Genomic DNA, 25,317 nt, shown 5'->3' on the forward strand with positions numbered 1-25,317 from the left:
GCACAATTTGTTCCAAAATCACTCAATCTTCTCGAAAAACCGCGTCGCGGTAACATCTGTGAAACAATGCATTCCTACCACCAGGATATCCTGAAATGTATTATTACTGGCGATGTTAAAGATGATCAAAAATCAATATTATGTTGACAGTTTTCTTCGCTTATCAGGGTGCACTCCGAACTCCTTCCTACCGGCCAAACTGTCAAGAAGGGAAATTATTTGCGCGAAGCTTTCGTGAGAAAAAGGCCGGAATTATGGGCCAGCAACTCGTAGTTTTTGTTTGCTAATGCACTGTCGCATACTAGATTGATTCCTCCGCCCTATTCGCCAGATTTAGCTAAGTGTAACTTCTGGCTATTCCGCAAATTCAAACGGCGACTTCGGGGAAACCGGTTGAGACAATTGAAGATATTAAACATGAATCGGTACCCTCATTAAAGTCTATTCTGAAAATTTACTTTAACAACTGTTGAATTGGAAAATACGTTGTATAAGTGTTTTGGTTCCAAGGCGTATTACTTGGAGTGCGACGACATATATTTTGAAGAATAAATTTTAAAATTATGAACAAAGTCTTACTACTTTTTGTAGCTTATGTGTGTGTGACATACATATTTATGAATTTGTATCTTCAACAGCAATATCTCGACGCAAATTGGATATGCCCATCGATGAGGTAATCGCCGCCATACATAGTTTAGATTTGAAGAAACTGTCTCTTGAAAATGTGGAACTGCTTCAAAAGATGGTGCCCACTGATGTTGAGGTCAAATCTTACAAAGAATATATAGCTGAACGTAAAGATCAAAACCTACTCACCGAAGAAGACAAATTCATGTTGCAGTTATCGCGGGTTGAACGCATATCATCAAAGCTTTCTATAATGAACTACATGGGAAACTTCTTTGATTGCCTTCATCTAATCAGTCCAGTGAGTTTTTAAACATGTTATAAAAATATTTATAAAAATTCATTTCACTTACAGCAAATACAAGCTATAACAACAGCTTCGAACTCGCTTAAGAAATCGGTGAAATTCAAAGCTGTGCTGGAAATAGTCCTCGCATTTGGCAATTATCTCAACAGCAGTAAACGAGGTCCTGCCTATGGATTTAAATTACAGTCGCTTGATACCCTAATCGATACAAAGTCAACCGACAAACGCTCATCGCTATTGCACTATATTGTGGCTACCATCAGGCAAAAGTTTCCAGATCTGCTTAATTTCGACACTGAGTTGTATTGCACTGATAAAGCGTCACAAGTGTCGTTAGAAAATATAGTGACAGACGTACATGACCTAGAAAAGGGCATGGAACTGGTAAAGAAAGAAGCAGAACAGCGTGTAAAAGGTACACAAACGCATATACTACGCGATTTTCTCAATAATTCTGAGGATAAATTAAAGAAGATTAAGATGGAATTAAAGAATGCTCAAGATGCATTCAAAGAATGTGTTGAGTATTTCGGTGAATCATCTCGTAACGCTGATGCAGCTGCTTTCTTTGCGCTAATTGTGCGTTTCACTCGAGCTTTCAAAGTAAGTAAATTTCATATAGTAAATAACAATATTGCGTCACTATTTGGCAGTTTGCACAAGAGGCTATACCCATGTTGAAATTCTGTTTCTTGAGCCTGCAGTAACCAGTGTAAATGACACTGAATGGTAAAATTGAAAAGTTAAAATAAATTTGAAATGGGCATGGACTTGCAAAATCCAAATTGTTAGATGCAGCATTATAACTTTCGTTTAATTTCAAGAAGTGCCCTCATAACAAAGTATAATTATACAGCATTGTTCTAGTTTCATTGAAGGATATTATTTAGTGTTAATTACATTATTGATCCAATATACATATCTACTTTGCTAACTTGTTGTTTGGTAAACAAATCTCCATTCTTAGATTCACGATCAAGAAAACGAGCAACGCCGCCGCTTGGAACAAGCAGCAGCCCAGGCCGCCAACAAAAAGGAAAGTGACCAAGTGTTAATGCGCAACAAAATGAACCAGAAGAAACAACAGGTAAAAGCGTGCGCTGAAAAATTTCTGATTTCGTTCTTTTAAAATCAACTATTTCTTGTCAACACTAAGGCTTCTTAAATGTATTAAAGAAAATTTCGAAATGATTTACATTTTTTGGCTAAGGCTCTTCATAATTGATCATTTGTTTGGTAATAGTGTTGGTTGCAGTTGTTATTGTTTTTTTTTTCTTCATTAATTCATCCATATACAGAAACTGGGTTGCGTGACTATGGAAAGCAGTTTACTACACAAAGCGCTTATTAATTCTGCGTGAAAAGACAAAGCGCAATTGTCGCAGATAAATAAAAATCGGAATTTTAAAGGATTAGAAAAATACAAAATAATGTACAGTTAAGCAAAAGATATGAATTGTGCATAGTCGTAATCGTTATGTTAATGTAATTTGTAACGTGGCGTGTGGAATGTTTTGCAAAAATAATATTATTAAATTAGATGCAACAGGTGTTTGGCTTAAGTTAAATTGAATAATAACCGTAAATTGAATAATATGTTGTTTGGTGTTGGTGTGCTACTGCAGCAAAAATGCATTACACAAAGTTCAAGTCGAGGATACGAGCGTAACATATATCGCGTAAGACATTTTACTCATATTCTGATGCCAATATTTTTTAATAAATGTACATACTTACATACATATCAATATTTCCGTTGCCTAACTATATTCATATGCGACCATAGAACAATCTTAGTACCACTACACAACAACGTACATACATCTACACAACATCTGAGCACAATAAAATTCACTTACATACATGTATACAAAAAATACTGCTTAGTTTACATAATTTGATAATTAAACAAAAATTAGCCGAATAGAATAAGAAGGAAGTGCCTTAAAGTCTATAAATATTTACCATCATCATCACAATAATCGTCACCACTACAACCATTACTATAATCGCATCGATCCTAAGATCACAAACACCACTAACACTACCATCACAACCACAATTACCATTCTTCCTGATAAGCGATAAGGAGGTCACATTTGGTAGCACATAAAAGAAAAATTAAAGACCTGGCTTAAGTCATTACTTCTTGCCGTCCGTTTATAGGATTAATAATGAGTAAGTTATATCGGAAACCAAAACTTCAGTTGCTTCGTAGAGAAATTTATATTTACATTTAGCAATAGTTTTCCAAAATGCATACAACTACAATACGTATTTATATTTGTTTACGTTGTCCTTTTTGTGTGTTCTCAATTTGTTTGTCTATTGGTTCATTATACGATTTGTGTTCCATTTTGTTGATTTAATATTGTTTATTAATTTGTGAATTCTTTCTACTTACCCTTAAAGTAACATTTAATATTAAAAGCTAAACAATTTTTAGAAATGTGTATATACATATATGTGTAACATATAACAAATTTTATGTGAAACTAACAAATAGTACTCAAAGTTCGCTAAACTCCAACACATTTGAATGTAGCCGGAAATAAGTTAAATTCAAAGGAATAGCTTTCATTATTCTCGATGCGGCTCCAATTCTTTCTTCTCCTTGCTTGAGTTTGCCAGCATCATGGTTCTAGCGCCTTCAGCATTCTGGTCCACACCATCAATCTTATCTCCCTCTGCTTTTGCTATTTCTGCACCTGCAAAGTAGAATTTGTTTAGGACGATAGTTTTCAGCTTAAAAAATACTGTGCCTTTGCTGTTGAGTACAGAGTCACACATTTTCAATATTGAATAGCAGATATGAAAATCAAACCCTTTATCAAAGGCCGTTTGTTTAAATACATTCATTCCATTGTTGTTTTAACGAATTTTTTATTGTATTGGATATATCAAACTCATGTATCATATAAGGTCTTTACTTTCCTTAGCTTTGTAAGCATTTATCTTATAAATATCTGTTATATTATTTAGCAGTGATTTCTTTAGTTTTCGCAATTTGTTTCCTTTTTTGAATTGCGGTTTCTCATTGTGGTTTCTCATGCTTTCTAGTTACACGCTTGTTGAATCATATAAAATATATGGCGAAGGGAAACATCATCGTAAGCGTGTAATGGCCTCTTCTAGCTCCATGAATTCTAGTATTTCTGGTGACAGCTCATTGATGTTTTATGGGACCACCTCCATTTGGCGATTTTCATTTGGACTTCTTAGCTGTATATTTTTTCGTTCAAACATTGTGCTACCTATTATTCGTTCTTCGCGGCGGCAGAGTTGTTTAGCTTTTACCATTGTGTCAAGGCGTCATTTAAATTCTCTTTTTATTTCGTCGTACTATTCTAAATAGACGGATGCACATTAATAATGCTAATATTGAAAAACTTTAAGCGTATTTGTACGATTATACCCATTCTATAATTTATACTCTCAAAGCCCAAAAGCTACAAAATCGAATCCAAACATATAAGTTGGCTGCATGGACCACGATGCCTGTTTTGTACTGTCCTGCTGCTTCTGCTAGTTGTAGTAGAGCCATAGTTTGGTATGAGTTTCGCAAATTGTATGTATGTACATAACTTTATATCTTTGTCCTTAATAAGTTTGCCCAGTCGTCGTCGTTGGCAGTTATTTATCCGAGGCTTACTTGTAGCTTCCGTGACAATTGGAGTTAACAGTATCACAACGCGAAAGGAAATTAGGAGATTCAGAATGAGCTTAGGGGCTCCATTTCTAGTCTAACACTACGGTGCATTATTAAGAACCTAAAATTCTGAAGCGTTTATTTTTTAATATTAATGCCTTTATTGTATACACTCAAGTTTCAAAATTGTTTTATAACACTATAAATTATTCCTAAAATAGTTTAAAACTATAGTGGCAATACTAGCTGAAACTAAAACTCGACCTTTGTTACTTCGTCACTATTTCATATAATATCGGCAAAAAAATTTTCCCGAACACAACCCTGTATAATTACATTAGCAATTCACAAGATCTGCAATAATGTGCGCTACCATTTTTTTTGAGATTGTCAAAAGGATATAGTGGTTGTGCAATGCAAGACGCTCAATTATATCAAGTGCAAGTTGTGTGATTTGAATCGTACCTTTGTCTGAAGGAGACATTACTCAGATGAGAGATGAGAGAGTGACACAGCCATTGATTGCATCAATACTAAAAAATAACCAATGAATAAAGGGTAATTCCGTATGTTTGACATAGATTAATTGTTAATTATACGTTTTCCGAATATTATATGGGCAAGATAGTAATTGTCACTACAAAATAAAATATTACTAATTTCTCACAAAATTTCAACCAAATACCTTTCTATTTTGTTGACTTATGCAAAAATTGTGAATTTGAATAACATTTCAAATACTAAACATTTCCAGAGTCATGCAACATATGAATTTTTAATAAGCTTCTGTAAAGTATTAACCGACTTTAACTTATATTAAATAAGCTTGAAAACTACATATACTTGTAGTAGATATGTATTATGGTGACGGTCCAAACTAACTGAATTTGTATTTATTCTTTCTCCTATTTTCATGCATCCTAAATGCTCATGCGCTTACTGGTTCACTGTGGTGATGTTTATTTTCCTTTTGTTTGCTGCTTTCGTTTAAATGTGATACGCCAAAATTCCAAATTTTTACCATATTGCATTGAACTAATAACAGATGTCCGGTTGTGGCTACTCCTTACAGGACGCTGTCATTAACGAGCTGAAGAGCAAAGCGAATTCGGTTCGGGAGAAAAAATTACTGCAGCAGGATGAGGTTTATAACGGTGCTCTAGAGGACATACTGCTCGGGCTGAAGAGCGAACCCTACCGACGGGCCGATGCAGTGCGACGCAGTCAACGCAGGCGCATCGATAACAATCGTTTATCACGTACACTCGAAGAATTAGATGTCTAAAGCGAGAGACGAAAAAATTTACGAAAACTAGCAAAATAATATACAAAAATTATAAGAGAATGTACGTCAAGTACAATTATATACATTTAATGTTTTATAAGCAAGAAATTATATTGCATTTTCTACAATAGCATAAAATGCCAGGAAAACACTAGAATTTTGTATACATTTCATGAATTCATAATTCATATACAAAAGTAGGCATAGAATCGCCATACTCGAATACATAAGTAATTTACATATATAATACTTAGATTATGTCTGATTTGGCACAATTTAGAAGTACATTTGTTTAATTATAATCACATATACAATATATATTATTATATTCCCAAAAAATAGTAATACTTGCAAATTTAAAACCCTAACTCATTTATTCTCAAGTACATTCCTTTCTGTGTTATCCAAATTTTTAATGCAAAAAAAGCAGGCGTTGGCTTGTGGAGTGTTAAGTTGAATCATTGCATGAAATGTTCGAATAAAAGAAATTTAACAGTCTGCATTATATAAATATTTGAATGAGCGTTTAAAAGAATTTTTAAGAATCTCTAACTGTTGCATGTATGTATGTATATCCACATATATACCGAAAAAAGGTATATTCTTCTTTGATTTTGTACACACACAAATTGTATCTATTTGTATTTTTTTTTTTGTTTAATATTTGTATATATTTTCGTATATATTTTATTGTTAACTAATTTTCTATGATCTGTAAATATATCGCAAAAATTTAATACGTTCGAGCGGATTGAAATTGTTGATTGTAAAAGGTTAAGCTTAATATTTAGTGATGTCGATGATTTTTAATGTATAGTACGTACGTCTAAAACATAATAAATGCTAGTGGCAACTAGTTCACCACCAATTCGTGCAAATAAGAAACGATTATTGCAAAACATAAATTCCAATGATTTTTCGTTTTAAAAGCCGATAAACATATTTAGATAATTGCAAATTTTAAATTATTAACGCTTGAATCATGCGAAATATATTCAGACATTTAATATATTTGTTTTATTTCCTAAGGGAATATGTATAAACATACAAAAATTGTATACATATATACAGGTTTATGTTTTCATATTTAAATTATTTAATAAATACAAAAGCAATTTATTTAAATTTTTCTTGTTTATATAATAATTTTTTCTTTGGCTGGTTGTATCGAAAAACCTTTAATGGGTTTTGTGTCATTAAACTTCACAGATTTGTATTGTTTTAATTTTAGTGAAGGTCATGCTCCCGCATACTATTACGTTGTGTGTGCGCAGGCAACTTAGTTGTTGTTTCATTATTTCTACATTTAACAACAAATGAAATTTTACAGCGTTTTGTGTGTAGCATTCAAAAGTAATCTCCTTTGCTGAAGGCAAAAACGGATACACATGTATAGATAGTTAGATGCCAAAAACGTTGCAATACTTCAAACCAGTTTGGTTTCTACCTGTTAGGGAGTTAGTTTAGAATACACGATGGTTAATCTGCTGGCAGGTACCTACTTATAACAAAACCGCTCAGCTGGGACGACCCTTGTATTCTTAATTCTCCTAAAAACGAAATCCATGTTAAACCTTAAGCAAAGAAATGTTAATTTCTAAAATTGTATATTTGCACTTAAAAATTAGATTATTGCAAATAAATACTATTTATATGGGAAAATGTTCACATATGAAAATTAATATGCAAGTATATAAAATCAAAATATTAATTTCATATTGTTTCAGATCGTTCATGGAAATATTTGGTTTGCTATGAAATTGTATGTTTAAGCATGCACACTGTTCAGTAATAAATAATTATTGCATTATTGCTCCCCGAAAATAATTTCTTATAAATTTATATCCAGCGGTGGCATGGATACCAGCCAGCAGGCTTAATTCATACGGCCCCTGCATTCGTTAAGTTTTTACTAAATCTGGGAAATTTATTTCCGAACGTAATTTGAAAATGTATTTTATAGCCTTTGCAAAATATATACAAAATGCCAACAAAATTCTGAAGCAAAATATATTTAAATAATGGATTATCATACTGTGAACAATGTTTTAATTATCTAACAAATGGGTTTTTCCAATTACAAGTTTTATTTTATTTAGTTGTTCTACACTAATACGAGCAAATACGATAATACATGCAACTGAAGATACTATATTCATGCAATAAGTAAAAAGGATGAAATATGAGAAAACAGACTCAAAGCAGATATTACAAAATTACTACAATTTACAGATACTCATTTGGAAATAATATTGACAAAATATTTCGTCTAAAAATAAGTATTGGGCATTCCTGTTCCACTATAGCATTTAAGAAGGAGATTTTTAGGTATAGCATATGGAGAATACATGTTTATGTGTATGTACATATGAATATGTATATCTATATTATATGAAATATACGCAATTGCTTTTAAATATACGGATGTGTTTTTGAACACATTTGTAGTAATTAATTGTATATACTGATATCTAAGCTTTTTATACAGTTTTAAAGTTATATAAAATTACTAATAAATACACAACATTCATGCGGTATACATATGTATTAATATTATACTTTGTATTCAGTTATGCATAAATTAATTAGATTTATATAGAATAGAATTTAAAAATTTATTTTATGTTAGATGATGGCCTTAGGCCGATTGCAATTTGACGAGCTTTTTAGATAATATACTGATGAATTATTAAATATATTTGTTTCAATTCTCCAATTTACGTAAATTTATATAAGCGAATTTAACATGAATATAATGAATAAACATGTATGCAAATTATTTGTTTTCACTATCGTTAAAGTATAATTGTTTGAAGTAGCTCATGATGAATATCATAATCTTTTTAAACCATAATTGATCATCTACCCTAAATTGGAGACTTCGGTATTTAAAATGATACTATTCGCAATAATTTTTTAATAATTTGCTTGTTCTAATTTAGTTGATTACATCTGTTGTAGTAAAACTAATTTGTTAAAATAATGTATCACACCGGTAATATTAAAGATAATTGAGTATGTACATGTCGCTACGATCTCATTCATTCAAAGTGATCATTAATAAAAAGAAATATATAATCATAAACACCATTTAGATGACTTTTTATTACCTTACATTGCCTCATCAAGCCGAACTCTAAATTTTTTACAGAAATCCGCTGTTTATGTAATAATAAATAATTTGAAAAAAAAAAAATTTACTTTCCGATCACTAACGATCTTTGCGGCAAAGATGTTCCTCCTTGTATAGGGGAACACTAAACATTTACCATAAAATGCTTTGTACCTAAATTTAACGCAAAGTAATCCATAACTCATTATAGAACAAAAAAACGTATGAATAATTTTAAGTTCAAAATTTGTCCTATTTATTGACGTGATTCTGCTTTGATATGGCACCACCATGAAGATTGATACGAATGAGAAACAAAACAAATGATATGTTAATTCTTTTTGCTATGCTCACGATTCGCATCTCAGCTGGTTCTGTTCAGAAACAGTGATGCCCATAAAAACTTCGATTAATACAATAAACTAGGGTTCATTGTATATATTCCAATATTTGTATATTAACCTTGAGAAAATAGAGACAAATATTTATAACTGTGTTGTATAAATATCATGAATTTGATACAATATAGGGGTAAGAAGTAGATTTAAAATTAAATTTTATTCAACTATTTCTGTAGAATATACTGCATCTTTCGTAAATGTCTAGTTTAGTAACTTTCCTGAAAAATGCATTAAAAAATTTTAAAATCTATTTAAACTGGCGGAAGTCGAAAAAGACGATAATTATTTCAATAAAAAAATAATGGAAAAAAACCTGGTCGATCCAACACCGGGGTATTCAGAATTCTTTCGCATTGAACTACTTTCTGCTTCGGTTCTAGCCTATACAATAATATTTTACATAACCCATCACACGATTACAGATTTTGCATTGGCGGATTGAATTCCAAAGATTATCTGTTTAGTTCTATAAATTTTATTATTTTAATATTTTGAAAATTATATAGCATACTAAATTCACCACCCTTTATTACCAATAAAATCGAACACATGTGATTTCGTTGATTGGGTAACACTGGTTACAGATGTAAAGCAAATATTTACTGAAGCGAAGTTATTCGACGCAAAAGTGGAAAGAAACAAAGGTACTTTTGAAAAATATTAGTTTGTGAGTGATTGATTAAGAAAGATGTCTTGGTTCAATGTGTGGACTGCCATTAAAACTAAAACATGTAGATATCTATTGCAACGGTATTTGGGACAATTTATAGACGAAACGATAGACTTGAAACAATTGAAAGTTGATTTGTACAATGGTAAAGCTACCGTGAAAAATGTATCATTAAATGTAACAGCGTTGAATGCTATATTAGAAGCTCAAGGATGGGCTATAGAAATTATAAGTGGCCGTATAGGAGTTCTAACGGCTACTGTCCCATGGAACGCATTAATGTCGCAATGCAGCTGTATTGATGTTGAAGACGTGGTTATTTCGGTAAGGCCTGTTCAAAGGAAAACTAATGGAACTTCCATGTTAGAATCAATGTGGTCGTCAGCAAGCAATTCTATGCAGTTAGCAGAAGAATGCATGAAGCAGCATGATGACGATAATGAAGAAAATCAAGTAGATGCAAAATCAATTCCGGGCCTAGAAAAATTCGCGGAAACTATAGACAACATATTAAACAGAATAAAAGCAACATTTAAAAATACTTTTATACAACTTGAATATCAATCAACAGATAGTTCAAAAGCCATATCTCTGCGCTTTAATATAAATGAGTTAATATACGAAAATGTTACTGGCTGTATGCAAGAACAGCGCCATGAAAACTCTCCTAGGATCCAAACCAACAATTTGGAAGAAAGCGAGGAAAATAAATATCTGTTACCCATGTTTGCGAAACATAATATAAATATATGTGGTTTAACTGTAAGTACTGAAGAGCTGAAGACAATGAGTGAAAGCTTATTATATGAGAATAAAGATTTTTCTCAATCATGCGCTATTCCTATTATGGAAATAAGAGAAAAAATACATTTTCGAATCAAAATGAAACAATCTGAAAATATAAATGGACCTAAAATAATTATTGAATCCGAAATCGGTTCGGTTTATACTCTTATTACTCCAAGACAAATACACTTGATTTTAAAACTAATAGGTGCTTTTCAAAATGACACTTGCGATAAACAGGAAGCCGATTATTACGAAGAAAAGCAACACAATGATAATTATTTGTATCAAAAAAGAAATGAAACGGTTGAATTGGGTAACTGGATTGATTGTGAAACAGGTCCCTCTGTTGTAAGTCCATTACCGCGAATAAATTTGGATAAATTAAAAGACTTATCGAGAGGATATTCGCCACCTTGTAGCTCCATTAGCTCTAGCACCACATTAACTGGCTTGTCGAAGTGGCAACGTAAAACATCAAGTTTGGAGTATTCCGGTGATATTTTAAGCTTTTCTGTCAAGGTATCAGCGTTTGTGTCAATAGCACTTTTGGAAGATGTGCTAGTAGAAACCGAATCGAATAATGTAAGTCCTCTTAACAAAACAAGCGAACAGAATATGATAGATTTCGCTAAAGAATTTTTTGATCATGTTCATAGACTTTTTGATAAAAAAATTGACTCAGCCGAGTTAACGTGTGGTAAAAACCATTTGTTTATTTCTATATCGCCAATAACTAGTGGAGGGAGTCAGCACAGGATCAAACAAATGATATTGTCGAAAATAAATTTCGCAGCACAAAAGATCGATCTTTATGAAGTATTAAATGGAGAAACGTCTGAGTTGATAACATTTGATCGAACCGAAAATCACAACACACCTGATTTATCGGTACATATTGAATCGGATGTTACTTCAAAAAGTGTAAATATCGCTCTGCAAAACTGTCGAATAGAACTTGATATATCTATATATGATCGTCTTAGTGCCATTTTGGCACCCTCACCTTTTGCTGCCTATTCTTCGAAATATGCTTCTCAATTCGTGAAGCAAGAATCATCGAAATTAACGTTTATTACAAATTTAACATCCACAGCTATAGAATTGATTTTGCGCTTTCCAATATATGACGCTAGACCTATTCACGATCCAAATCGCGTTCCATGGTGGCAAAAAAATGTTCGATCTGATTATATGATAATTTCACTTGACCATGTTTGCATGAAGTTTGTTGGCGGAATATTTGACATATTAACAAACGAATTAAATGCTTACTACGTAGCTAAAGAAAGAGATGATAAAGTGTGGATACTTAAAACCAATTCAATGAAAGTTAACTCCGAGGTTATTGATTATGTGAAAATCTCTGTAACAATACCAGATGAGTATTATTGGGCGAGTATAAAAGATAATTTCTTAGTTGGCAATTTTAATGACAATATAAAACCAACAGATACAGATAGTTTACCATTTAGTGCAAAACGTTTTTGCAGGGAAAGTGATACAATACATAACAAAAGTGAAAATATGGAGTCAGAAACTATATTGCTGCCAGGTGAAACGGTAGAGTTAGCTGAATTTCGAAGGACTACAATGCGGACTTCAAGGATACAGGTAGACGTGACGGCACCCAATTTACACATTATATTAGAATCAAAAAAGTTTTACGAAGTTATTTATAACCGCTTCAACACGGACCTTTTTATGTGGGAACCCAGCTCACCTATTTTGAATTCTATTAATACCATATGTGTCGAAAACAAGCAAAGTATATACAATATACCTAGTTCTTCCGAGCCTCAATATAGCCGTTTTAATGAATTTGATTTATCTGAATCTGAAGAAAGCGACTCATTCGCAGAGCAGAATATAAATTTGAAAGGTATTTCTATGACAGAGAGTATATATTTTTCAACACTTGACTCGCACAACACAGAAGATATCTACAGAGAGGAGATTAACATAAAAAAAAGCCAATTCTCTATTAATGTTTCAATACGAAATGGATTAGTTGAACTATTTGTTCCTATAAGAGATACCGAGAATCAAATTATGCCTGAAGATATGGGCAAAATAGATATCAATGTTAATGAACTCAACATATTTTCTGTGAATGGATACAATGATAATAAAAATGTATGCTATCTGTGTATTGAAATTGATGATATTAAACTGGATCATTGTGGACTATTGCACGAAATTTCCACAAAGCTTATAACTGAAAATGAGCGAAATATGCAAAAAACTTTCTATAAAACCCCGAGAGGTTTGTTGAAATCTAATCAACCACCAATTAAAGAACGAGAAATGCTTTCTTTGGTGATCGAAACTAAACGTGTACCGGAGCAAAGGGTCAAACGAATTGTGGTGACCACCGGTATTCAGCAGGCAACATTGGGGTACCATCCCTCTATAACAAATCAGTTTTGGCTAAATCAACTTATAGATTTTCTCGATGTGGTCGATTACCCTATAGAAGGGTATGTACCATTTGGAATTATAACAGAATTGCAGCTGCATTTATGGAATTGTGCAATAGACTATCGTCCGACAAACTTCGATTATCGGGCTATTGTCGAATTGGGAGCTTTTACAATAAGTAGTAATGTTATTTCTTCTGTAGCAGGATGCAATTTGCGTTTCATAGTGGAAGATTTTGTTTTATATATCGCACAAAATAAAGAAAACACAAAAGGCCAAAACTCTATCAAAGTCCCAATTGATGCAAAGTATTTGGTGCCAGTACTTGACATCGGGTTAGTCGACATATCACTAAGGCTAAATGAAAACTCGGAAAAATATCCGAAATTCGATTTACGATGTTCTGTGCATGATGCACATTTGCGAACATGCAGCGATTCGGGAAAAGCACTAGCCCAACTTATAGAACATTTGGCAAATGATGGTGACACCGTTGAACCTGAACAAAATACTTCAAGTACAACAACATTGCAGCAAACTAGATTAGAAATCAACGAAACACCTACTTTGGTTGAGCATAAGAGAAAAGAAAGTTTAACTGAGCAGCAAGATTGGCAACAAGAACGAGTAAATATAATGATGGCAGAAGCCCTCAGAGAAACAATCACTTTGAGTGCAGTGCCCTCAACATCAAGAAATTCAAAACTTGCTGGACATGGAATTGAGCCTTTCTACTTCCCTGATGAGCAACAACCTAGTATATTGGACGACGATTATGATTGTGGAGATGATTTGTCTGCAATTGTAAATTTTGAACATCATGTTATGTCCACGTCGTATTGTCCAGCAGAACCAAATGTGGACGTGTTACCACAGATTAAATCTGATTTAGGCGATATTAATAATGAACGCTTATATAGTGTGCATAGACGTCATCCACGTGAGGACGAATATTGCGTTATATCCGAAGATGAAAGGCGAAAAGTGTCGCAATGTGGAGTACTCGAACTGAAAATATGCGAGGACCCTATACGAATAGTTGACAACCACTTCTGCTTACCTTCTAATAAGTTAGATTTACTTAAACCTCCGGATGATTTTCCAATGCCTGTATCGCGATACACACTTTGTGAGATGACATTCACATGGCATCTATATGGTGGAAAAGACTTTCTAACGACAGCAGATGATATTAGTGCCAAAGATGATCCAGGTCACTTTCGGATGTCTGATGCCTATAAACATGGTGTGTCATATTCAAAGGGAAGCAATAGTGTTTCCGGTTCTAAAAAATCAAAAGATCTGTCGTGGAAAACAATTGGAGGTGTGCAGCGAAATCATGATATACTTGTTGAAATTCAATTGACTAAAGTACGATTGTCACATGAAATTTATCCAACTCATATAACACAAGCTTCGCGACAGGTGCTCGTCATCCACGACATCGAAATCAGAGATAGATTAAAATCGTCGGAAATAAATAAATTTTTGTATAATCCTAATTCTAAAAGTACATCACAGAAATGTCCACAGCAAATGCTTGTAGTAAAGGCTTTGCATGTTAGACCAAAGCCGATAATTAGTTCGGCACAAGAGTGCTCATTAAGGATATCACTTTTGCCAATGCGGCTTAACATCGATCAAGATACACTTATTTTCTTGGCAGATTATTTCACAAATATTGGAAGTAAAATGAAAGAGACGAACTTATCGGACAATAATCAACCGGCCGAAGCAAACGCACCTATAATGGATGTAGAACTAACAGAAGATGAAGAAGATTTGCAAGCACGCAACCTCATATCGACAAATCTTGAATTACTAGAAAATGAGGTAATCGACAAAACTGAAAAACAAAGTGAGGAGATAGAAAAATCATCTCCAATATACTTCCGTGAAGTAATATTTGGTCCAGATGTATCAATTCGTTTCGACTATCACGGTCGTCGAGTGGAGCTTTCTAGGGGTCCCATAGCAGGGCTTCTAATGGGCCTAGGACAACTGCAATGCTCCGAAATTAAATTAAAGAAAATAATTTACCGTCGTGGCTTCTTAGGGGTAGACAAACTAGTAGCATACTTATGTCGTGAGTGGCTAAAAGACATTAAGAGGAATCAACTACCAAAAATTTTGAAGGGTGTCGGGCCAACTTATTCCTTCGTGCAATTTATACAAGGTGTAATTGACTTATTCCGTTTGCCAATTGAACAATATCAACGGGATGGACGTTTAATTCGTGGAATTCAACTGGGCGCACAAAGTTTTACAGCAAGAACAGCGTTAGCTGCTCTAGAAATAACTTCACGTGTTATTCAGATTTTACAATTTACAGCTGAGACAGCATTTGACATGGTGTCCTCTGGTCCATCTATAAGAACTATTCGCAGACATCGTAGAGATAGAAAAAGGCGATCTAATAGACCAAAAGACATGCGTGAAGGTGTAACAAATGCGTACCTGATAGTGAAGGAGGGAATTAATGATTCTGCCACCACACTTATAGAAACAGCCGTTGCAGAGCACGACCAGAAGGGATATACTGGGGCAGTAGGAGCTGTGATGAGACAGTTACCACAATTAGTTGTTTGTCCAGCAGTTTTGGCCACTCAGGCTACAACCAACATCTTGGGCGGAGTCAAAAGCTCTCTTGTACCTGACGCCAAAGTTGAAGCACGTGAGAAGTGGAAAACTGATATTGATTAAATATTCGCTTTATATAATTACCATATACATATACATATAACTAGATAAGTATGATGTACTTTAATAAATAGATTTTATACGTTCAATTAAAATTATAATTATTAATATGATTTGTTTCAAATATAATGGAAATGTCTAAAGAGATCGTAAGTATGTATGCTCGGATCTATTGTAAATAGATTTTGACATAACTTCGCTAATAATGCTCTAATTTTACACGATTCAACGAAAATAAAGAAATTAAAAATTAATTCGTGGAAGCTTTAATACGATTATGCTATGATCCTTTATCAACAAGTAGTGAGTTCATACCTACTAATAAATGCTTCCAGCTTTTGTTCTTTCAAAAATTAAATGTACAAGGTCAACTAACGTATTATTTACATACATGTCTATACATATGTATGTATGTACATGAATATTTCAGTGCGCACTGTTTATAAAAAGATAAGTTTAATATAATTACAAATTGTATGCAAGGGTATATACCTGTCTCTTATACACATCTAGATGTGTATAAGAGACAGTGTCTATACATATGTATGTATGTACATGAATATTTCAGTGCGCACTGTTTATAAAAAGATAAGTTTAATATAATTACAAATTGTATGCAAGGGTATATACATACATACGTACTTACATATGGATGTACAACTACACTGAAAAAAACATTTGTGGCTTGAAGAATCCATCTTCGCCAAAATGCAGGAAACATAATTTTCTTAAAGAGTTAAATGAGCGAATTTCGATTTGATGGATAAAGTTAATAGGGATCCTGCAAGCCAACAATCGCGCAACAGCGCAAACAGAAACTTCTGTTAATTTTCTTATAAGCTTGTTTTTGTTGTTGTTTTAAAGTAATTTCGATGCATGATGCAAAGTTAACAGTCCTTGGCAAGACTAAAATCCGGGACTGTTCCGGCTACTTAGAACCGACTGTCTTGGGAACGGCTAAGCTTTCTATATAAGGCTCAATGGAGAATTCTAACCGAAACTAGTGTGTACGCGTGATCGTTCATCCCTTTTTTACTCAAAGGTCTTAACACCAATTCACGTAGAAATTGGACTTTGCTTTTATTCTATTTTGTATTAAGTCATTCACATAAAAAGTTTTTTTTACATTCCGAGCCGCGCGGAGAGCAAAGTGTTCCTTCTGACACACGCATTGCTTTCTTTGCGTTTTTGTAGTAGTCTGAACTGTCAAATAAAGCAATTAAAGTTGAATGTGCATCGCTCCTTACCGATCGGTATTTAACTATTTTCGAATTATGTAAAATTTATATTAAAAATTTCACTTGGCAACGCCAGATTTAAATTATGAATTAAGGGATCAAAACAAAAATATGAATATTATGATTTTTGTTTTGGCTCCGCTTCTTTCAGCTGATTTTTGTTTTATTAATATAATAACATCACAAGTCTTGCCGTATTATTATTAATATCGTTAGTTTAAAGGTTAAGTTTTTGGCTACAAGAATGAAAACAAATTAAGAATACTACCTACTTAAGTGTGTTATTAAATTGTTATATTTTTTCAATGATTTTTTTTAAATAATAATAATAATAAATTGATAAAATATAGTATCTATCTCCATCTATATCTAGTATTTTTCCTATTGAATTTAAGTAAGTGTAGTACCACATATTAAAATCATAATTTTATTATTTTTACGATGACCGCGCCCTGTGGCAACTCTGTAATAGGGTTAAATGTGGTAAAGAACGAATGCAATCTTAACAAGTACAAAAGTTCAAATTTCATCCACTGAATAGTATATATTAGTAATTTTTCTGATATTTATAAGATTAACCTTTTCTGTATTTTGTAATAATAATATATTAAATAAAATTTCGAAAAGTTTACAACGAATAATGTGAAAAGAAGGACGAGGAATAACCTACATATATTTTTGATGCAGGCTCAAGTACATGAAGTAAAAAAATGTTTAAACGTACATTTAAATTAGTTTTTAGACCAACTAAAAGCAATTTCTTAATACTGCCTGAAAATTATTACAACGTGGTATCAACATATGTGAGTGAACAGATAAGATTACGCTTGTTTGCTTTTCAATCATTTATTTTAAGAGATAAAAATAAATATTCCTTTTACATGCACACTTCGCCGACATCTAATATAATTTAGGATACTGGCTGTTTGAGTTTGCAATACAGCGGGCACACACATTACGCATCGTGGGCGCCACATGCAGGCGCCGTGAAAGATACTGAAATTGGGATCAATGCCAGGGTGGCAAAAGAAATTGGTAATAAATTAAACGAAAAAGGAATATCGAAAAATGTATTTATCATTCATTACATTAATTACACATTATACGTCCATCATATAAAACAACGAATACATTCTCATTCATAGCCATTGAAGATTTTGCCAACTAATTACATTTTCAGAATATCATTTATTGCTAGGGCGGTCCAGAAGCAACCGAACTCGTTGGGAGTTTATTGATTTTGTTTGCTTGGGATCATTGTCTTTTGCCCTAGAATTTATAAAGATTTGTTAAATGGAAGGAATGTGTAGTAGTTATTTCTAGAAGATTTTTTAGATCTTTTTGGTATGACGAAGTTTAGCTCATTGATTTTAGAATTAGGTCTGGTTTCTCTAGTTTAACAATAATTCAGCAACTAATACATACCCATACCATTTAAAATAACATTCAAAAGACATTTATTCTACAAACTATAACTTTTAAAATATTAATCGTAATTAATTATGACCAACTAATTTAGATATTTCTAATTTACTTTTATATGATTAATTTAAATTATTATTTTTAGATCTTAAGCCCACAAAATTTGTGTGTGATTCTATAAATATCTCAATACTTATTAATAATTATGACCATTCACATTCACTAGGTTTGAGTGAAAATGATCTAGTGAAGTGTTCACTCATAGCTGACGTTTTGACTTTGAGAAGTGTTTTTGTTACACCGGTGTCGGCCAAGGACTGGGAAATAATTGTGAGTGAAAGTTATTTATAATATAAACATTAAAAAGACAACATACAATAATTTGGCTGCAAGTAGACCACAACGCAATAGGCTGTTGCAAAAATTATGAATGAAAATAAACATTTTTGTATATAGCATTTTTAAGAGTGCGCAAATGTGCACCCAACTCTTTTTTTTGTTGAAAACTATAAAAATTCAAATTGCATTTTATTGAGCATTAAAACTTAAAATACATAATTCGTACTGTTGAAAAATTGGAAGAGCAGGCAAAAAACAAAAGAATTCTTCCAGAATTAAGAGCAGAAAAATTTGAATAGAAATAAAGAAAAAATATTTACATAGCTACATAATTATTCGTCGCTACTTGATAACAAGCGCAATTGTTTGCGATGAACTGGACTAAAGACGGTAACATCACGGGAGATATTCATCAAATTATCCATCGTAGACTTTCGTCCGGTAATAGAGTTTTGAAATGTCGGACTACTTTCTGAAAGCTCTTAAGCCGTCGACTTTTTTTTACAAAAAATACAAAAAAAATTTCAACCGTGTAACTTCAAATCCCAGTCAAAACAAACCGTGTAAAAAAAGAGTTGGGTGTATTTACATATTTAGTCGGCGTTCCAGAAGAGAACTACGAGATATGAAAGTTCAACTGTATTTTAAATGTGACAAGATTAAATGAGTTGTTAGCTTTATGTTACAGCATGTGCTAAATTAAGTGATTGTTTTGAAATAAATGACATGTGTACTAAAGGGCACAATAGACTTAAGGTCGGTTGCAGTCTTCGTCTATCTATTTATCTATGTATAGATACAAATTCTTAGAAATTTTTGTCATATTTATACCTTGAACAGGGTATATAAAATTTGCCACAAAGTTTATAACACCCTGAAGGGAGACGTGAAAGATATACACACTTGATCTCCTTTTTTCACGAATATTTTTATACCCTGTTTTTTTGTACACCTCCTAGTTACATTTTTAAAACGGTTTTACTTTCTTACACGTGTTTTTCATTTAATTGTATTTTTTGCAATAAAATCAAAAGTCCTACGTAAATACAGGTTAATTTAAGAACATATTATCATAATACGCGTTTAAAAATGGCGACGGAAATAGAAAACCATTTCCTTAACTTGGACCTAAACATGGAGTGGTCTGCAATATTTCAACGCCAATTACATGAATAACCTCGTTTGGATCGTAAGTGAATGTTAATATTGTAATCATTAGAGCAATACCTAGCGGCATGGTTGCTCCGTATCCTTCTGATCCGTGCTGGCATTGAGCAAGTTCCCCCTTGCTCGGAGAGTCTTCTCCAGAACAACCATCAATCGCGTCGCCAAACCATACCAAAGTGCGACAACCGCCCCTGCGGGTCATGCAAATGCAAAAACTACTATTTGTATACAACTCCCATTATCACTACCATCTTAACGCGACACACTTGATTTCTATCTATGCTAACTCTGGTATCAGACGATCTGTTTATAATAATAATATCGATCGAAAACCCTTTCTACTTTATTTCTGTGGACAATCGTCCATATGTCAACTTTAGCAAAGCTAACTTAACTGGGCCGACTTCACAGAACGACAATTCCGCCAGATGATCGCTACGGCTAATACTCCCTTCATTCCCACTGGTGGAATTCTTGAACTACGACCCAACTTCGGAGCTAAAGCAGCAGTCTGAGCACGCGAGCACAACTCTACGCCATGTCGGTCCTTGTGATCCCCGCATTAGGATCTAAACTTTAAGATTTGACAACTGGTAAAAGGTAAAGTTGACTTCAGTACAATCTGACAGTAGCTGACAATATATTTTGCACTCTTCGGATGGTTCTGAGTGCCATCAACAGATTACCTCACCAAGGTCCTCAACATGTCATTGACCACAATCGGAAGGGTGGTAGCGTGTACCTGCATCTGTGAAGTTTGCCACAGTTACCTAAGGGAGTATTATCGCCCAATAACTCGCCTTTCCCAGGAAGTGAAAACACTTCTAATTGGTTGCTACTCCCGACTTTTATCCACCAAGTTTCGTACGCGACTAATTCTCTTTAGGCATTGAACGTCGTTCACAGTGGAGCTATTACCACCTCCACTGACTCCCTCCCAGTGAATGGTGAACTTGGTGTCCAATCACAACCAATCGCAGAACAAGAGCTCGAGCTGCTGCGTGAAAAAGAGCGATCCTAGCTCAGTTTTGTTCTGGGTTAAAGTCCTACCTATCCAGAATATACCCCAATATACTCAACTTATGCCACACAAACCCAACTCACTTAACCCCTCTCTCCCTTTGGTCCGAACTAATTTTCTCTTGAACTTCCCGTTAAGTGACTTCGGCGACAGTTAACTTGTGACTTTCTCCCAAACGGGGTCTAGGTAATCATTGCAACGACAACATTGGAACCTAAATGCGCAATCCACAAAAAATAGGCCCTTACAATATGCACCAATTACAGTGCGATCCTTAATCGTTATCGTCTTCGTTTTATCGACCGTAGTGAAAGATTGAATCAACATCATAAACAAATTAATTGGCCCTTTTCAGTTTGGATTCAGATTTGGAAATTTTACTATCGAGCAGATTTTCGCCAAATCTTGGAAAAGACCCATGAAAGGAAGATCGACACACACCACCTCTGCTGAAAAGGAACCGTATGAACTCGGTATTCCTGCAAAGCTAATACGACTATGTAAGCTGACGTGAACTAACACCTAAAGTTTCGCCAGGATCGGGAAGGACCTCTCCGAGCAGTACAGTTCGGGTAAGAGGACTCTGATTTCTTCAATCTATTACTGGAGAAAATAATACGAGTTGCAGAGCTTAACAGAGAAGATAGAATGTAATGAATGAAGTGGTCGTTAGTTCTGCTCCATACTGGTTAAGAAAGCGAAGCGTATGGACCTAGTTGTGAACGAGGAAAATACGAAATATCTCCTGTTATCAAACAAACAGTCATCGCATTCGCAATTAGCTTACTGGTCACTGTTGATAGTCATAACTTTGAAGTCGTAGATGATTTCGTCTATCTTAGAACCAACATTATCACTCCTGCCAACAGGTGGTCCTCGACGACTTTCGACTATCCCGATACAGCAAATCGAAATGTTTTGTGTTTTAATTGTGTAAATGAGATTTATTTTACACGTTTTCCTTTTTTGTGGACGGATTTTATGATAAAGTGCTCCTAAAGTCAGTTTTATATGAAAATCTGTTTTTTTGCCCTTGTAATTTGCTCTCCCAGCTAACCGTGCAAAACGGAGATCAAGTGTACATATAAATGATCAGCTTAATCCGTCATTATCGAGAGATAAAATAACAAAAGATAACCAGGAACTTAAGTCAGGAAAAGAAAATTGTGGAACGACTTTTTCACATAACTTCTTCGTTAAGAGAAAAGCTGAGAAATTCAATTTTTTTTTTATTTATATTCTTTAAAAGTTGTATTTCTTTGACGCAATTTGGTGAAAACATGCCTTATGTCGCAAATATACGAGTACTATATTCTTTTTTAAATTTAATGACGATTTTACTACAACATTGTCATATAACTTTTTTCTTAAGGAGTCGTAGTTTTGCTGAACGCACGACCCTCCTCTTGCTTTTCCCGGCCACAGATTGTCGGTAAATTATTTTTCCTTTAATGTTTGTCATTTTATCTTTAGTTTGTCCTTCTTTTTTTTATCATTTTCAAAGGCTTCTAGCACTAGTGTAATGTGGCTTTCTGCATTTTTTATTCACTAGGAATTAAGCGGTGAAAAGATTTCGAATAGTGTTTTGGAACAAATTCGCATTGTAAATTCTACACAAATTCTTATAATATGGATAAACAAATCAATGCAAGTGGCCTTAACAGTAGGTAAGTAAAAGAAAAAAATAATACTGAGTATCTCGAAATAACGTTTTTGAAATTATTACAGATCGTGTACGACCAATTGTTTCGTATGGCCGGATTGACCACAACACAGAGTTGGTGATAGCACCGAATCTGTATAAGGATATTACGAATGGTAGCAGTAATGGTGTTTCGTCGGACACCAACGATTCAAACATAAATGAACTAGGTCAATTGAGTCGAAGCCGCACCAGCGCTCGGATTCGCAACTTGACTGAAGAAAACTCCGATCCCCATTTAGTACGTTCGACAACAACTACTAATATTAAAAAGCTATCTCGCTCAGAGTCAATAGCGAAATCAAGTCGAAATGATAAAATTATTCGTTTGAAAAAGGATTTGCGTCGGGAAAGTACACATACTTTTGAATTTCGCGCTATTAGTGGTGAATGGAAGGAAAATTCACAAATTTCTGACGTATATCTGAGTAAAAGTAATTGGCCTGAGTTTTTGGAATTGAACAACGTATACTCTATGAAAACACCAAGCGAGCAGGAATATTATGTAAAAGTATGTGTGTTGGCCGACGATGAACAACAGTATACCGCCCACACTAGTATTCAGGTTAATTTGAATCTTATGAAGAAATTGAATTTAAAAGATATGGAGAGGGTAGTACTTAAGCAAAAGGCGGCTGTTGTAAATTTTGTAGAGAAAATTGAACTGTTCGCACAGAAGAAAACGCATTATAAAATTATTGAAAATGCCTTTAAACGTTATGTAATAGAGAGAACCAATAGATCACCAATGCTCTTAAATCAGGATGAAGTTGTACGCTTAGAGGATAATCTAATTGTGACCATCGGCATTTTGCCTGAACATTTTCGTTATTGTGTTATAGATTCGCAATTTTTGAAAGAGTCGAAAATTTATGCTGCCGATTTGGTTCGCAAAGTTGACGAGATGCTTGAAGTACAACCCCAAGGGAACTCCCCGTTAAGTGTTAAAGATTTGATAAAACTGCCAGCATTTGATGAAATCGTTGTTAATTTGGTTGATGAATTAAAAATGAATTTGTGCTTGGATTCAAAGAATGCAATACTGAGACAAGGAAATATTCTTATCGCAGGTAAATTGGCAACAAACTCATTTCGATAAATTTAGCTTAATATTCTTATTCCACAGGTGCATCTGGTACGGGGAAAACTGTAGTGGTGGAGAGAATATTAGACGAGTTGGTGAAGAAGCCTTATTTTTGTTTTTTCGATATATTTTACTGTTCGAGGAGTAAAGGAAGAAAGGTTTGACTTTTTAAATGAGAAAATTGATAATGTGTTGTTAGTAAAATGTTCGCGCTTACAGGCTGAATCAATACAAAAAGACCTGCGTAGTATATTTACAACATGCCTGCAAAATGCACCTTCCATTGTCGTGCTGGAAAACCTCGATGTACTAGCTCATTTTGCAGGCGATCAAACAACACAGGATGGCGAATATTATAACCGAATCGCCGATACTGTACACCAATTGATTGTGCAATATACTAGTAACAATCCCATTTCAGTAATCGCGACAGTCAGTGAGCTTCAAGCTTTAAATAAACGTTTATACTCGCCACGAGGACGCCATCTTTTTCAAAATGTAACTAAATTACCTAGTCTGGAACGTGAGGGACGAGAATTGATACTTCAAGAGCTTTGCAGTCATATCGAAACGGAGAAATTAGATTTGTGCAAATTTGCAAACCTAACTGAAGGCTACACTAAAGGAGATCTAGTACAGTTGGTTGAGCGTGCTATATTTTACGCATATAGAATAAGTTAATTCATTGCTATATTATATATTTTTTCAACTTTATATACACTTAAACTTCTTTCGTATATGTTTGTGAACAGGTAAAACGCATCCGATCCTCACAAATGAACTCTTAAACGATTCACTGGCGAATACGAATTCCTATTGCCTTCAAGGTATTGAGAACCATCAAAAGATTAATGACGATGACAATCTCGAGGAATTGGCGGTTGAAGAAGTGCCGGGCTTAGAACCAGTTGTTTCCGTATTAGAGGAAGTGTTGATGTGGCCATCTCGAGTAAGTTGAAGTCCTTTTGTATCCCTACAAGCAATAAATTTTCATAATCACTATTTTTATTTGTAGTTCCCAAGCATTTTCCAAAATTCTCCGCTCCGCAATCAGGCTGGCGTTTTACTGTATGGTCCGCCTGGGACTGGTAAAACGTTTCTTGTATCTAAAATTGCACGTTCATGGAATTTACGTACAATATCCGTTAAGGGCCCCGAACTGTTGGCTAAATATATTGGACAAAGTGAAGAGAACGTACGCAACCTATTTAATCGGTAATTTTTTAAATTAATTCTCTTTAAATCATTTATTTGATATTTTTATATGTATATGCTAAAATTTTTTGTTTTGAAAGAATGGTACTTAATCATTCCTGGCGAGGATTTTTGCAGAGAATTTCACATATTTGCTCTTTCAGCGTATTAGCTGATTCCCGCTAGTTA

At 33.8% G+C, this 25,317-nt stretch overlaps 3 protein-coding genes across 8 annotated transcripts in view; all 3 read left to right on the plus strand.

Moving 5' to 3' along the window:
• The window catches only part of LOC108972100 (formin-like protein CG32138), an 82,942-nt gene extending 76,166 nt beyond the window's left edge, over window positions 1-6,776 (plus strand). For 2 of the 6 annotated variants that reach the window (XM_018938570.1, XM_018938565.1), the window contains exons 6-9: window positions 639-931; window positions 986-1,540; window positions 1,905-2,024; window positions 5,632-6,776. In XM_018938570.1, the coding sequence (XP_018794115.1) occupies window positions 639-931; window positions 986-1,540; window positions 1,905-2,024; window positions 5,632-5,871 (1,208 nt within the window). In that variant the 3' untranslated portion in view covers window positions 5,872-6,776. Of the gene's footprint in view, window positions 1-638; window positions 932-985; window positions 1,541-1,904; window positions 2,025-2,235; window positions 2,375-5,631 lie in introns of those variants that run through there. The other 4 variants (XM_018938566.1, XM_018938567.1, XR_001993607.1 and 1 more) reach the window with 3 other exon arrangements.
• Window positions 6,777-9,982: 3,206 nt separating this feature from the next.
• LOC108972104 (autophagy-related protein 2 homolog A) lies at window positions 9,983-16,069 on the plus strand. The gene has a single exon (XM_018938584.1). It carries the CDS (start codon window positions 10,073-10,075, stop codon window positions 15,962-15,964), a length of 5,892 nt encoding a protein of 1,963 aa, XP_018794129.1. The 5' UTR covers window positions 9,983-10,072; the 3' UTR covers window positions 15,965-16,069.
• A 1,610-nt stretch (window positions 16,070-17,679) lies between these two features.
• The window catches only part of LOC108972105 (peroxisome biogenesis factor 1), a 36,668-nt gene continuing 29,030 nt past the window's right edge, over window positions 17,680-25,317 (plus strand). Inside the window, exons 1-9 of the mRNA XM_018938585.1 lie at window positions 17,680-18,002; window positions 18,114-18,234; window positions 18,848-18,951; window positions 22,701-22,815; window positions 22,877-23,920; window positions 23,977-24,092; window positions 24,154-24,610; window positions 24,687-24,883; window positions 24,950-25,149. Coding sequence (XP_018794130.1) covers window positions 17,910-18,002; window positions 18,114-18,234; window positions 18,848-18,951; window positions 22,701-22,815; window positions 22,877-23,920; window positions 23,977-24,092; window positions 24,154-24,610; window positions 24,687-24,883; window positions 24,950-25,149 — 2,447 coding nt within the window. The 5' untranslated portion in view covers window positions 17,680-17,909. The remainder of the gene's footprint in view (window positions 18,003-18,113; window positions 18,235-18,847; window positions 18,952-22,700; window positions 22,816-22,876; window positions 23,921-23,976; window positions 24,093-24,153; window positions 24,611-24,686; window positions 24,884-24,949; window positions 25,150-25,317) is intronic.

This window comes from Bactrocera latifrons, unplaced genomic scaffold (assembly GCF_001853355.1).
Source record: "Bactrocera latifrons isolate USDA-ARS-PBARC rearing strain unplaced genomic scaffold, ASM185335v1 scaffold_379, whole genome shotgun sequence".
Taxonomy (NCBI): domain Eukaryota; kingdom Metazoa; phylum Arthropoda; class Insecta; order Diptera; family Tephritidae; genus Bactrocera; species Bactrocera latifrons.

Bases quoted from the DNA above. Each gene is read 5' to 3' on its own strand.
- LOC108972104 (XM_018938584.1), top strand. From the start codon at position 10,073: ATGTCTTGGTTCAATGTGTGGACTGCCATTAAAACTAAAACATGTAGA.